Genomic DNA, 15305 nt, shown 5'->3' on the forward strand with positions numbered 1-15305 from the left:
GCCAGAAGCAGAAATCCCGGATCTGGGTCAGGCTGCTGACACAGAGTGGTGCTCCTGACTTGACTAGATGGCCTTAGCTGCTCATGCCCCTGTTTTCCTCAGGGGACTTACTTAACTTCTCTGGGCTTTAGTTTCTTCTATAAAGTTAGAATCATGGTCACATCCTTTCTTTCTGAGTTGATAGAGTGCATGAGCCAGACTTCTGGAATGTTCTTATTGCTAGTAGACTGGCCTCAGCAACATTCCTGCAGCTCTTCTCAGAGGCTTTGCTGTGCTAACCGGCATGGCAGTGGCCAAGGCCAGGAAGGTGCCATATCATATGTACCATGGAAGCCATTGTAATCTGGGGTCCCAGAACCACACTTTTTTTTTTTAAGATTTATTTTTTTATTATGTATACAGTGTTCTGTGTTTGCCTGCAGGCCAGAAGAGGGCACCAGATCTCATTACAGATGGTTGTGAGCCACCATGTGGTTTCTGGGAATTGAACTCAGAACCCCTGGAAGAGCAGCCAGTGCTCTTAACCGCTGAGCCATCTCTCCAACCCGAGAACTAGACTTTTTTTGAATCCTGGAAGAACTAATAACCAGAGAGATGATGTGAGCTGCCCAGGGTCACACAGCAAAAGTACGGCTGCCTTGCTAAGGCTGTTCAGGGGCTCCCCACACATTCTGGGGTTCTTGTTAGTGCGCCATTGCTTCCACCTAAAGAGTGACCATGATGTAACGACTAAGATGCACTCAGACCTTGTGCTGGGCTCCTCAGATTCATCACCTCGTAATGGGTGACAGTTACACTATCAGATCTGATGTGTCGAGCTCAGAGAGGGCCGGTACAGCCTGTGAGGAGCAGGGGCAGGACTCACACCCGTGACTGCTTCCTTAACTTCCCACATGACATGTGTCATGAATGGCCACTCACAGAACCCAAGACCTGAGCTGGGACCCCGGCCCCCACCCTGCCTCACTCAGCGTGGCCAGGTTAGGTTCCTGCTCTGGAGTGTCAGTGCTGGTACGGCCTGGGGACAGGCCACTCAGCACCAGCCACTTGTGCCGAGTGGTTTTGGCCAGACCCGGGCTGCTTCAGGCTGGGCACCTCTGTTGTCCGCCAACAATCAGGACGAACCCTTGACGAGCTCCCCTGCAGGCTCCCTGTTTAGTCAAGATGTCATGGTCACTCCACCACAAGACCTTTGTGGCTCATACGTCCTCTGCCCCGAGCACCCTCACTCTCTTTTGGCATGAAGAGCCCTCTGTTCACAGAGGTGCAGGTGTCTGGTGGGGTTCAGGCCCTCTTGACCGGCTGCCTTGTCTTTCTGAGGTCATCCTGACAGCCACCTCACAGAGCCCTGACTAGTGATGGCTTCCGTGGTTCCTGCTCAGCTCAAATCCTTAACGCCCAGGGAAGCTCTGCCTGCCCCAAGGAGCCCTTTTGTCCATGCCTGACTGCCACCCTCCATCTTTTCTCTCTCCTGCCTCCCTCCTTGTCTCTCTTTAATAGTTTTTTTTTCCTTCCACCCTCAGGGAGAACACGGAATGTGCCTCATATGTTAGATGAGAACCTGGTGACCTTTGGGGCTGGAGTCACCTAGCTATACATGTTTTGAGCCCCGGGACATGGATCCTGCCACTTTACCCTCTTCACAGCTCCTTCCTCACTGCAGCTTTGGTGTCCCCACTATAAACAGAGGCAAGGCGCCATTTGATGTGCTCTCCAGAGGGTATTGTCACGTCTTCCTCTTCCGATGTCACACATGCACACACCGAGAAGCCCTCCTGTTGTCAGGGTTGGAGGAATTGGCCTCTGGGACAGCGCCCAGCCCGGAGTTGTTGCTCATTGATATTCGTTTGTCTTCTTTGCTGCTTCCTGGTTGATGGGGAGGTTGGAGACCTTTGCAAATCCACAGGCTCTAGAAAGCAATGGCTGGGAGTTCGCTGCAAAGGCGGATTGCACAATGCTCTCATGCTAAGGTCTGGTCTTGTTGACTCTCGCCCCATCTTGCCTGGGCGTGGAGGAGTGCCTCTTGGTTGGACGCCTGGTGATGGGCAGTAGACGTGGGTTGTCTGGCCAGCTCAGAACATTAAAGCGTGTTTCTCGTTCCCCAAGTGAGCTTTCTTGGCCTCCTCTTGTCTCGCTGCTCGTGGGCATTGGCTTCTGGACATCTTGTTGTTTTCTCACGTTTCATTCATCTGTTCATTCATTCAACTGTTAACTGAGTTTCTGCTCTGAGTCACTATCAACAGAACAGGCCAAAGTCCCTGTCTGCACAAGGCTTTTATATTTGAATAGGTGGTCCAGGGCTGTGTTCTCAGTCCACCACATGTGGTTACCAAAATCATTGGCTGGATATCGATTGGTTAACTAATTGTCAACAGATTAATTGGCTGGTTAGGTTTGTTGTTGTTTAATATCTCTCTCTCTCTCTCTCTCTCTCTCTCTCTCTCTCTCTGTGTGTGTGTGTGTGCGCGCGCGGTGCGCGCGTGTGTGTGTGTGTGTGTGTGTGTGTGTGTGTGTAAATAGGGGCTCATGTATGTCCCAGCAAGTGTGTGGAGATCAGGATAATTCAGATGTCAACCCTTGTCTTGCCCCTGGTTTGAGAAAGAGTCTCTTTTCTGTTGCATGCACCAGCCTAGCTGGTCCATAAGCTTTTGGAGACTCTCTTGTCTCTACCTGTCACTAGACACAGGAGTGCTAGGATTACAGAAATGCACTGCCATGTCCAGCTTCATGGGGGTTCTGGGGATCCGAACTCAGGTCCTCACACCTGAATGGCAAACACTTAAGTCTCGTTATGTACCTTGGCAGATCTCAAACTTCCAGAGATCCTCCTGCCTATGCCTCCTAAGCATTGGGATTATAGACATGTACCACCACACCTTGATGTTAGTTGATTGTTGTTGTTATTGTTGTTTAAAGATTTATTTATTCATTATGCATACAGAAGAGGGCGCCAGATCTCATTACAGATGGTTGTGAGCCACCATGTGGGTGCTGGGAATTGAACTCAGGACCTCTGGAAGAGCAGTCAGTGCTCTTAACCTCTAAGCCATCTCTCCAGCCCATTGTTGTTTTTGATTATTGGTTTTTGATCTGTTGTTTGTTTTTTGTTTGTTCTGACAAAGTCTCTCTAGTCTAGATTGACCTGCAAAGTATACATCTAAGGATGACCTTGAACTTCTGATCCTCCTGCCTCTACCTCCCAAATGTTGAAATTACAGGTGTATGCTAGGATGGAACCCAGGGCCTCTTACATGCTAGGCCACATTCTACTAACTAAGCTATATCCCTAACCCTAGACCAGTGGTTCTCAACCTGTGGGTCACGACCCCTTTGGAAAACCTCTGTCTCCAAAAATATTTACATTATAGTTCATAAAGTAGCAAAATTACAGTTATGAAGTAGCAGTGAAAATAATTTTATGGTTGGGGTCACTACAACATAAGGAACTGTATGAAAGGGTCGCAGTGTTAGGGAGGTTGAGAACCACTGGTCTAGATATTTTTGTTGGTGGTGGTGGTGACATTTTTTTTTTTTGTAATGGATGAATAGGTGGATAGATGGATTGTTTTATTTCAGCTCCCTGTTCCTGGCTGGCTGTTTTCCACGGTGGAGTGTTGGAGCTCCCTCCCCTCTTAGCTGAGCTGACCCTCCTGGGTCATCGTATCTTATGACCTCTCTCCTTGTCTCTCACAGGCACTTGTCCGGCTGCCCCCCCACATTTCACAGTGTGATGAAGTCTTTCGGTTCTTTGAGGCACGGCCTGAAGATGTCAACCCCCCCAAAGAGTGAGTCATGGTTGCCACCACTTCTGTATGATTGGGGGGTGTGGGCCAACTGGAGGCCAGTGGGGGGCTGGGGACACGGGAACCTAGAAGCTAGGAATGCTACCCAGCGAAGGTTGCATCCCAGAAACTCCCCATGCTCCTAATACAGAGAATTCCTATAGATTACCTCCCTACAAAGGTCTACCTATCCTTAGCAGCCATATAGATGAGCCACTGTTTATATAACTTTTTAAATCAGGGAACTTATTTTCCTTATTTTTTACTGCAGTGAACATTTTTGCATACACCACACACAAAATGCACCCATACATATATACATAACTAATTTTTTTTTAAATAAGTGAAAGCCAGTCCATGGTGGTGCACACCTTAATCCCAGCACTCAGGAGTCAGAAGCAGACAGATCTCTGTGAGTTCAAGGTCAGCCAGGCCTACATAGTGAGATCCTGTCTCAAAAGGGGCAGAGGGTTATACCCAGATGATATGGACGCCCACTGCACATGATGGACGGGAAAGCAGGCCACAACAGCATCTCTAAGCAGGTTTCCCATCAGCCCACACTCTCTACCTCTCCAGGTCGCCTCCCTTCTGGAGTTGTGTTTTTGCTGTCCTTCCCACCCTGCTCCCTGTTCCTTCCTCACTCTCAGGGTAACCATGGCTCTGAGTTCTAACCCGTTATTGCTTGTTCCCAAATGCGATGGCCTTTCCTTCTCCTCCCATAATGGTCAGGGGAGACGACTTCTAGGTGATGGAATGCCATGATCAGGGCAGGAGGGGAGTGTTAATGGTTGAGATCAGGGAACCCCACCTTTATCCCAGCCCCTGCTCCTGCCAGTCAGCTAAATAAGTGAACCCTAATTTCATGTCCCCCTGTGACCCGAGGCTGCACAATAGACTAGCCTTGTGCCCGCCTGCAGAGCTCCGTCCCAGGCATGGCAGCTCCCACACAGCAGCCTGGGTAATGAGGAACGACTGTTCTGGGCCACACTCTGGAGTCGGTCACTGTCTCCTAAGGCTCTGTGACCGTTTGTGCAGCTTCTAGAATTCTGTTTTCTGACCCCTGGTGCAAGCTAATGCTGAGTACGTGGTGGTGGGCCCGGGCCCCCGGGATAACCCAGTCAGTGCCGCTGGCATGCAGTAAGTGCTCACGCTCTTGTCTGCAAACGTCTGGAGACAGAATGGACTGTGATCTGGTGTGCTCAGCCTTGCAGAGCACAGTACAGCAGGGGCAGGGTGAAAAGCATGTGACCTCTTATGTCACCATGGCGACAGGAGCTAGCTGCCTCCTTCCTGAAGTCGTACTGGATAGACCTGCGGCTCAGGAAGCATGGCAGGCTGGGAGAGGAGCATTCAAAGGGCTCCTCCAGCCCTGACCAACCTCTGCACTGCCTCTGGACCCTCCTTCCTCCCCAAGGAGAGGCCTGTGCCCCACTTAGTCTGCTTACTAGGAAGAAACCCGGGCCTCTATGTGACCCTGGGCCGACTGTCTGATGATGTATTAGCCAAGTCCTTCTCTCCCTCTGAGGGCTGCTTACCTTTGGAGGCCACTGTTCATGCCCCTGCCCCCATCCTGAAACATAAATATGGATCAAGTAACGGAATATTTTGACTTGTGGCAACTCTGAAGAGAGTTATCAAATTATCAAAGCCTGTGCGTTGCATTGGAATTTTGCAGACAACCTGGCCTCTTTCAAGCACACTGCTGCAGGGGCTCTTCCGTTTTGGGGGGTCGGGGTGGTCTTTGCCATCCCATAGGGAAGACAAAGTCCGGACAGTCCAGTCTTGGGGGGAGGTGGGCAGTAGCTCTAGGCTTTGGTGGCCGGCTGCTGATCAGTGGTCTGGCACAGAAAGGATGCTCTTCTAGACCCTTTGATGGGCATGGCACAGAGCAGGCCTGGTGCTGTATCCTCCAGGAACCATCCCAGGAAGGCTGTTCTGGGCTGTGATTCCCGCTCTGACTGTGAACACACTGGCCCATGCACATTTCTGCACTGCAGGGAACACAATGCTCTTTTCTTAAAGGCCCCTGACTTACACCTCCACATTCTTTGTAGTTTCTTTGCATCAACTCTCCAGCTACGCCCCCAGCAAATCCTGCAAGTACTTCCTTCAGCACATCTTCACACATGGCCTGAGTCTAGCCAGCTTCTTGGCTGCCCTGGGGCCAGCCCGTCACCATCTGTTCTGTGGGTCATTGGCCTCCTGTTTGGTCTCTCAATTCTCCTCAGCTCCCTGAGATCAGATCCTGTCACCCCCTGTGTTCAGTCTTCTTGTCATTTAGAGTGCTAGCTGTCACCTCCCTCTGGTCACACCTATTCCTCCTCCTCGTCCAGCTTTGGTCATTTGGCCCTGTATTCTACTCCCAGACCTGCTGGCCATACACACGTTGGCCTTTGTACGGCTGTTCCCGGGCGTGGGACACTCAGCTCCCACGAGAGTCAACCCGAACACCACTGTCTCCACGAGGACGGCCTTGTCTTCCTTCTCTGAGTTTCCCAGCACTTGCTCACCCTACTGCTCCGTTTCTTCATAGAACTTAGCCCGATGTCAACTGTGTCCTAGTCACCGACTCCTGTTAGCGGAACAGGAGTGGCCCCAGCCTTGTGTACTGGAAACTATATCATAGCAGCATTGGAAGTCTCAAGAGGTGGGGCCTTAGGCTGGCAAGATGGAGCAAGTAGGTAAAGAGGAGCATACTTCCCGCTTCATAGAAGCCATCTGTATTCCATATCAAGCTCTCTGATTTATTGTTAGATCTTTTTATTTGTTTTATTTTATGTGCATTGGTTTTTTGTTTTTGTTTTTGTCTGCATGTATGTCTGTGCAAGGGTGTCAGATCCCTGGGGACTGGAATTGCAGACAGTCATGAGCTGCCCTGTGGGTGCTGGGAATTGAACCCGGGACCACTAAAAGAGCAGCCAGTGCTCTTAACCACTGCGCCATCTCTCCAGCCTCCTCTCTGATTAACATTCTACTTTTAGCTATGTGTTCTTGGAATGCTAGCATATAAAGAGGTGTGTGTGGTGTGTGTGTACACACGTGTGTACTGGCCTCGCCCCGTGGACCCCACACAATATTATGTCATTTACATCTCGGGCCACCTGAGGACGATTCTTTCATCCTAGTTAGCAAATGGTGAATCCAAACCCCACAAAGTCAAGAAGCAGGGAGGCATGTCTTAAAACACACGTATGATATCTTAGATGCCGGAGAGCAGGCCGCCCTCAGACTTCCTGCCGGGCCAGACCTCTTGCCTTGCAGTCACAAGAGGTTAGTGGGCAAGCCAGGCTCGTGATGAGGCTCTTAGTGTGTCAGTGTGGACCCTGGTGAGGAGAGACGTAAGATAAAGAGCCATCCTTGGCTCTGGGGATGTCGCTCAGTGCTTACCAAGCCTGCGTGAAGCTGTGGGGTTTGATTCCACCAACACTGTGCCAAACTCTGCAGCGTCACCCTCAGCTACAGGGTAAGGTCAGGGACATCCTGGGCTACATGAGACCCTGTCATCAGAAGAGAAAAAACGGATGGATCAGCAAGGTAGCTCAGTGGATAAAATCTGGTGACAGTTCAGTCTGGGGACCCATATAGTGGAAGGAGAGCTCTGAGTCCTTCAGGTTGTCCTCCGAGCTCCACATACGCACCATGGCATATTGCCTGCGTGTGCACGCACGTGTGTGCACACCCCCACACACACTAATAAGTAAATAAGATCTTAAAATGAAACATTTAAAAGCCACACTTAACACTAGATGGAACTCGGTTCAGATGTACCCTGGGAAGGCGGAGTTTGTTCTAACAGCCAAGGTGAACCTGGACAAGTGTGGGGTGCATTACCTGTGCCCCCCGTCCCATCCCCCATAGTGATGGCCACTGGTCCAGGTCAGTGCTCTCAGGCCGCTCATGCTGACTCAGCACTCCCTGTTTGCCTGGTTTCTGCAGGAACGCTGCAGGCCCTGAGCTCTGGGCACAGGCCTCTTGGGATCATTCCTGCCTGCCCAGCCTGCCAGGGTTCTGATGAAATTCTTGAAATTTCATGGGACAGGCAGAGCCTTGCTAAACTAGTTTTTGTTCTTCAGCCTCAGGGCCACAGAGCCCTCCGTTGAGGCCCTGAACAATGTCCCAATGTTCACAGAGATTCGAGGTGAGAGGCTGTGGGGCCTGGGCAATTGAGAATCATCTTGCCCCCGCCTGCCTCGAGGGTCAACTTCTTTCTGACGCAGGGGGCTTAAGTGTTGCTGGAAAGTCCCTATCCCAACTCACTTTGCTCTCCAGGAGGCCAAGTCCACCCCCAGCACTCCCGCCACCACCACCAATCCCAGCACCCTAGGCATGTACCCCAGCATCCCTGTGGTGGCTCTGCCCTTGGGACATAGGGTCAGGCATACAAGGAGGCAGTCTTGGGCTGAAGTCCAGTTGAGCCAGAGCACTGGATGTGGGGACAGGGACAGGCTGGCTCAGGGGATACGCTGGCATACAGGGATGGGGCTTTCCAGGGAAGGGGGTGCAGAGCAGGTGGGTTGGGGAGGGATGAGGTCAGATGCAGAGAGACCCACTGCAGACGGGTCCAGCCTCCTCCCGTTTCCCTCTTAGCGATGGTGGTTTGTCCAGGACCAGGGGATAAAACTAGGAAGTCCCCGTGGGAGATGGGCAATCACTACATTTCCCGGGGAAAAGGCGGAGGTCTAGGGCAGAAGAAACTATCAACCTTGCTTCAGACCCAGCAGGGAGACAATGTAAGGCCAGCTTGGTAGCACAGTCAGGTTCCTGAGAGTTTGGGGCGACTGCTTTGGAGTCCTCACATCCTTAAGTCCATTGGAACTCCAGGCCTACTTACAAGACAGTGAGTCAGTTTAACCTGTGACATCTTAGAGTCCGGGCTGCTTTGTGGCTGACAGCAGAACCTTGATGACAATAGCTTCCAACATGGCCTTCCCTCTCCTGTACGTTGTACGGCTGTAGCATGGGCTGGTTAGAGGGACGGAGGCTGAGAGTGGAGCATGTCCCAGGTGCTTACCTCTCCTCTTCCCCACCTCTCCCTGGGAGGGAAATGGAAGGTGTTAGAAAGAGCCATGGAGAGTCCCTTCTTGCAGTCTTCCTTAATGCCTAGGTATTTATTGAGCATCCACTGTACGCCAAGAACCACAGACCAGTGAACTCTAGGCTCAAGGCTACCACTAGGTTGGAGTCTTGCATTAAGTTAATTATCAAAACAGAATCAGAAGCCAGCTCTGCTGTGACTTTCAGTGGATCACTTCTCTTCACACCTCAAGTTCTCATTTTGTACCCCGATCCAAAGTTACCTCCCACCATGCTGTTCAGATGGCGAAACTAAGAAATGGAAATGGAACTGGGCCTAGCTGGAGGTTAGTGTCTGAGGGCATCTCACAGAGCCCTCAGCTCTAGGGTCTTCTCATGGGTGGTTAGGAACCCAGCTGGTCTCTGGCTTGGGAATTGGGGTAGAGATCCAGCCTCTACCCTGTGCTGGGCTGTGTCCTGGTTAGACCCTCAGCTAGGCAGCTCTGCTCATCTGTCATCTAGCCAGGGAATTGGGCCACACTGTCCTTCCAGCAACCCATCCAATGTCACTGGAAATGCACAGAAAACCTCTTCATAGAAGTGGGCAAGAGAGCCAGCTGGACCTAAGGGCTATGGGTCCAAGAGAGGCATCTCCAGCTGGACAGGTGAGCTTCCCCGCCCCAGTCAGTCTCCAGCTGGGTAAGTGAGCCCCCCCCACCCCCCGGCGTCTCCAGCTGGATAGGTGAGCTCCCCCCAGGCACCTTTAGCTAGACAAGTGAACCCCAACCCCCCAACTAGGCATCTCCAGCTGGACAAATGAGCCCCCCTGCAGGCATCTCCAGCTGGATAGGTGAGCTCTGCCCTGCAGGCATCTCTAGCTAGACAGATGAGCCCCTTTCCCCTCAGACCCCAAAGCCTGATTCTCACCATTGCTGGCTACTCTGGATGTAACTCCCTGGATGGTGACCTCGCAGCGACAGTCCAGTCAGAACTGAACTTTATCTGGGTCTCAGGCTCCTGTGGCCGGCCTTCTCTGCTGACACCAGACGGGAGACTCTCCACCAGTTGACCATTTTACAGTGTGAGGCCGGGGGCTGAAGTCTGGGGCGCAGCTTAGTCCTTGCCAAGGGAACTCACGGTTTGAGGGAGGAAGGCACACACAGGGATGGGTTCACCCCGTGAAAGGCATCGGAGCATCACAGGTACCAGCCGAACCCCAGCTCCTCGTCCACCCACGTGGCACCTAAGAACTGTGTAACAGTGACAGCTGCCGATCAATCCAGTCGAGCAGGGAGGAGTAGTTGTGTGGGTTCGTAAGTTCAGGGCCACCCACAGTGGCAGACTAGCCTGGTCGTGTGGCCAGAGGCTTCCATAAGGAGAGGGCGTTCAAGACGAGACTGAGGTAGCGCAAGCTACTCAAGCAGGTAGCAGGAGGCACCCAGGCCAGAGGAAGTCACAGAAAACCTCAGGAGAGAGGCTGTCTCTGAAGGAGCCTTAGGAAGAAGCGTTCTCAGAGGAGGTGGGTGCAAGGCAGTAACTAGCTACATTGACACTTTGGCATCAGATATGGTGACAGAATCTGGGACCTCTGGGTTCCCCTTGGCTCGGGTATCCTGTGTCAGAAGTAGGTGGTTATTGCAGTGGTCCAAGTGTGCAACAACTCACGTCTAATGTCTGTGAAAACTATGGAAAACTAATAGGCACCACCCCAGATCAAGGGACAAGCTCTGTGAAAACCCCATGATCCTTTCCCTTAGAAGTCTGTAAGCTGATTGAGCACCAGCCTAACTGAGAAGCTTGGAATCAGTGCCTCGCTTCAGATCTGTGTGTGTGTATCTTTTGCCACCTGGTGGTAACACAGAGTATTACAGCCACCTGCAATGGTTCTGTTTTAACTATTGGTATTCTGTGAAGCTAGTGATCCCTTCTACAGATAAGGCAACTGGCTATACCCCCATCCAAAAGGCACATGTCTATAGAGATCCTAAAGGTGCTGCTGGAGACCTTTCCTCTGGCCTCCAGAGCCCCTGGGTCTTGCTCTGAGATGACGCGCTGAGGATGGGCGCCTTCTGGTGGGTGCTGTCAGTCACAGGGAGCCTGTTCCTGGAAGCTCCCAGAAAAATCTAGGCCTTCTCCCACCAACCATAATCAGTCCCATCCTGCTCTCTAGCAGGTTGCCAGCTCGCTTGTCACTGGGAGTGGTGGTCGGGAGTGTGTCCAGGTGACCTCAGGTCCCACCCAGCCTAGAATCTCCATTGACAGGCTGTTAGCCCAAAGAGGCTAGCTCAATAGTGAGGGTAGAGGGCGGGGGTTCCCCCATATGACCTCAACGGTGTATAATTTACATATTATCAAATTCACTTTTTTTCTTATGGTTCTGGGTATGGAACCCAGGACCTTGCGTGTACTCAGCGAGTGCTCTACCACTAAGCTACATCCATCCAGCCTTTCAAATTGCTTTAAGTGGACAACTGATTTGGTGATTAGTGGCACAGTTCCAGTTGTGCCACCATCGCCGCAATCCAGTTTCAGAGTGTTTTTACCACTCTCTTTGAAACTTGTATTATTATTATTATTTATTATTATTATTAATTATTTTATGGGTATTTTGCTTGCATGTATGTCTGTGTACCATCGATCGGGTCCAGACCTAGTGACTCCAAGGACCTTGTTGTGAATACCACTTGAGACAAAGTAACCCCAAGAGAGATGGTATCTTAGCTTGTCGTCTGTCACGCCCAGCTCTTGCAGTTCCTCTGGGAGAGGGCACCAGCAGGGAGGAGACAGCCAGCCAGTGTTATTAGTATCTGTCGACTCTGTAGGAAGCAGTAGCGCCATCCACAGGCTGGCCCGCCTGACTGCGGGAGTGCCCAGCTCCCCTTCAGCCCACACAGAGCCCACTGGCACACAGCAATGGGAGGGTGCTCCAAAGGTCTGAGTGAGTAAGACATGGGTGACCTTCCACTGTGCTAAGGGTAACTCTCTAAGCCCCACCAGGGACCTATTCCTGGGGAGCCTACCTCCCCAGCTCTGACCCGGGGGCCCTCTCACCCTACTCTCCATTCAGCCCCTCACCCCAATTTACCTCTCTTCCCTTCTTTATCACGGCCACCTTGGCATCTTCCTCCCAGCTCTTGTCCCCAGGTCCTCCATTCCCCATGGGCAAGGAGTGAGTGTGTGATTTTCAGCCTGAGGCCCTCGAGCCTGGCACCCAGTGGGTACTCACTGGCGTCTAGTGGTACTCGGCAGATACTGAGAAGAGCAGCTAGTTGGTGCTACCAAGAAGGTTGACCCCTACCTAGCAGAGACTAGACTGGCACTACCTCAGGGCTCGAGGTCCGTGCCACCTGGAAGAGGCCAGCACGCCCAGGCTGAACTGCTGGAGTGCCAGGTACAGTGGCTGAGCAGGAAGAGGACTAACAGATTCCAAGATTCCCGGTCCGGGAGGGCAGGAACCTTGGAGAATCCTTGGGGCCCATCTACAGGGAGGGCTGTGGTGGGGAGCAGCCTTCTGATGGACCTGTATAAAATGGGGTTGAGCGCCTCTACCCCACAGGCACTACTGTCCAGGACAAGGACGTGGTTTGGAAGCTGCGTGGTGGAAGCGCTTGACAAATGCAAGGATCTTCTCCGTGAGAGGGTTGGTAGCAGTGACACTAATGATGGGTTCTTCTGCATCCCCCACCTTTGAGAAAGCAGTGTTTACTGGGGATGGGGAGGGTGGCTCAGTCGTGCCTGCCACCATTCCTGCCCCTGTAGGCAGAGCCAGAGGGAGGCAGGTCTGTATGAGACCTAGAACTGATGGAACCCAGTTTAATCCTGGAAACTGAGGCACAGAAAAGCCTGGTACTGCCTGTTCTGGCAAAGCTAGACCCGAAACGTAGGTCTTATGACCCCAATGCTGGACCGGCCGTTGGGGTCCATCAGAGTTCCAGCAAGCCTTTTCGACTTAGGCATGCTCAGAAATGTAGCACGCACAGTTGTTGGGTCTCTGGGAAGCCCCCAAGCTGCCCTGGGGAGGCTCTTCCCCAGGTTTCCCCAGTAACACAGGCCCTTGGCTGTGAGCTCCTGGCCTGCATTTCGAGCCCACTGTGTGCAATGTGGCGGCCGCCTGCCCCTTTGTGGAGCTGCCTCATTAAGTCCGCCTCTTGGCCTGCCACAGTGAAGACATCTAGACTTGGCAGTCATTCCTGTTGCCTGGGATCCAGGAGCCCCCAAGAGGCCTATTGGGCTCACAGCAGAGGGGATGGATTCCTGGGGACTGGGAAAGCAGTAGGAACAGCCATATCCCAGGTGTCTTGGGGGCCCAATTCTGTGACCCAACAGTCCTGTGGTCTTGGCAAAGTGGCTTTACCCACAGAGCCTGAATTTCTTCCTGTCTGTGAAAATGGCCCATCACTTCAGCCTGGCTGCTTTCCCCACATCCCTCCCAGGCTTGTCCTCTCTAGCAGCCCTAACCTCCCCATCTTCCCTCAGTGCCCACCTCTGGCCATCTGTCCCAGACGCTGTTAACAGCCTGCCTGTGGATCTTGGCTCCCCTGAAAAGCCTCCATCCGGATATCCACTGGGCCAGTGCAGAGTGGCCCGCAGTGGAGATGGAGGGAAGAGGGTTGAGCTGAACTGGGCCTAGAAGCTAACTCAATTCTTTGTTATGCCCATTCACGTACTCTTTCTCCCTCCAGGGAGGTGTGTCCTCTGAGTCTCATCACTTTGGAAATAATGACGTTCAGAGCTGTGTGTGACAGATTTTTTCCTGAGGAGACAGAACACATTATCTATTCACCCCAGATAGTGAGCCCATGACAGATACTACCATAGGCCAACTTTGTGAACCAGTGAATTTTATTGGGGTTACTTACAGAAATGTGGGTGAGGGATCACTTACAGGAGCAGAAATGACTCAAAGGCAGCTGCATCACCAAAGCCCACCCCATTGGGTGACAGCTTCCAAAGCTGGAAGCAGCCTTCAGGCAGCTCAACGGGTTGAAGAATGTCCCTTAGGTGGTTCCAGGCTGCTTGCCCAATATCTTTCTTGTTTGTCGTTTGGCTTGTCTGAGAGTTGGCTCTCTTTACTGTTTGCTCTTGGAGGGAGGGGCCTAGTGAGTCTGGTCAGTTTCAGGAACTTCCTGAAGCTCTTTGAGTTCCTTTCTTTCTGTCTGAAGGAGCATCTCTGCAGGATGGAGTGTTTCAATCTAGGAGGAAACTTCTCCACAAGAGCTGTAGGGAAGAGCTGGTCAGTAAAGAAGTCACTAGCCACTGTGGTTCTCTTGAGAATCCCTTCCTGCCCCTACCCCTCCCCTGCCCCTGTGTTCATGCACCACATCACCCCAGGTTTCCTCTTATCTGCTCTAAAGTCCCAGTGCCTCCCTCTTCTAAGCAGCTCTCCCAGACCACCCCAGGCCACTCTGACCTCCCCACCCACCCTGGGAATTCCTATACAGTAAACTTTCTTTTTTTTTTTAAGATTTTTTTTTTTTATGTATACAATATTATTCTGCCTGTAGACCAGAAGAGGGCACCAGATCTCATTATAGATGGCTGTGAGCCACCATGTGGGTGCTGGGAACTGAACTCAGGACCTCTGGAAAAGCAGCCAGTGCTCTTAACCTCTGAGCCATCTCTCCAGCCCCACACAGTAAACTCTTGACAAAGCTTTATGGTGTCTAATCACATTGAGTTCTCTTTGCTTTCTTTCCTTAGATGTTTGTCTTCACTTACTAACTAGATGGTGTGCACTTTAAGGCAAGACAGTGTTTCTTTGGCCACACTCCTGCTTCAGGCCTGGAAACAAGTCCATGACAACCTCTCAGTTAAGATGTGGGTGAAGAGTGGACGTTGGATAGATAACAGATGTGTGATAGATGAAGGGTAGAAGATGGAAGATGGATTGGTAGTTGACAGATGGACATGGATGCGTGGTTGACAGATAGACATGGATGGGTGGTTGACAGATGGACATGGATGGGTGGTTGGTGGATAGACATGGATAGGTGGTTGACAGATGGACATGGATGGGTGGTTGACAGATGGACATGGATGGGTGATTGACAGATGGACATGCATGGGTGGTTGACGGATGGACATGCATGGGTGGTTGACGGATGGACATGGATGGGTGATTGACGGATGGACATGGATGGGTGGTGGTTGACAGATGGACATGGATGGGTGGTGATTGACAGATGGACATGGATGGGTGGTTGACAGATGGACATGCATGGGTGGTGGTTGACAGATGGACATGGATGAGTGGTTGACAGATGGACATGCATGGGTGGTGGTTGACAGATGGACATGCATGGGTGGTTGACAGATGGACATGCATGGGTGGTTGACAGATGGACATGCATGGGTGATTGACAGATGGACATGGGTGGGTGGTGGTTGACAGATGGACATGCATGGGTGGTTGACAGATGGACATGCATGGGTGGTTGACAGATGGACATGCATGGGTGGTGGTTGACAGATGGACATGCATGGGTGGTTGACAGATGGACATGCATG

General features: G+C 51.9%; 1 protein-coding gene across 1 annotated transcript in view; it reads left to right on the top strand.

Annotated features, from left to right (window-relative positions):
• Window positions 1-15305, top strand: part of Sh3pxd2a (SH3 and PX domains 2A) — a 212473-nt gene that overhangs the window by 104361 nt on the left and 92807 nt on the right. Inside the window, 1 exon segment of the mRNA XM_028874661.2 lies at window positions 3694-3785. Coding sequence (XP_028730494.1) covers window positions 3694-3785 — 92 coding nt within the window.

The sequence above is a fragment of the Peromyscus leucopus genome, chromosome 1 (genome assembly GCF_004664715.2).
Source record: "Peromyscus leucopus breed LL Stock chromosome 1, UCI_PerLeu_2.1, whole genome shotgun sequence".
In the NCBI taxonomy this organism is placed as follows: Eukaryota; Metazoa; Chordata; class Mammalia; order Rodentia; family Cricetidae; genus Peromyscus; species Peromyscus leucopus.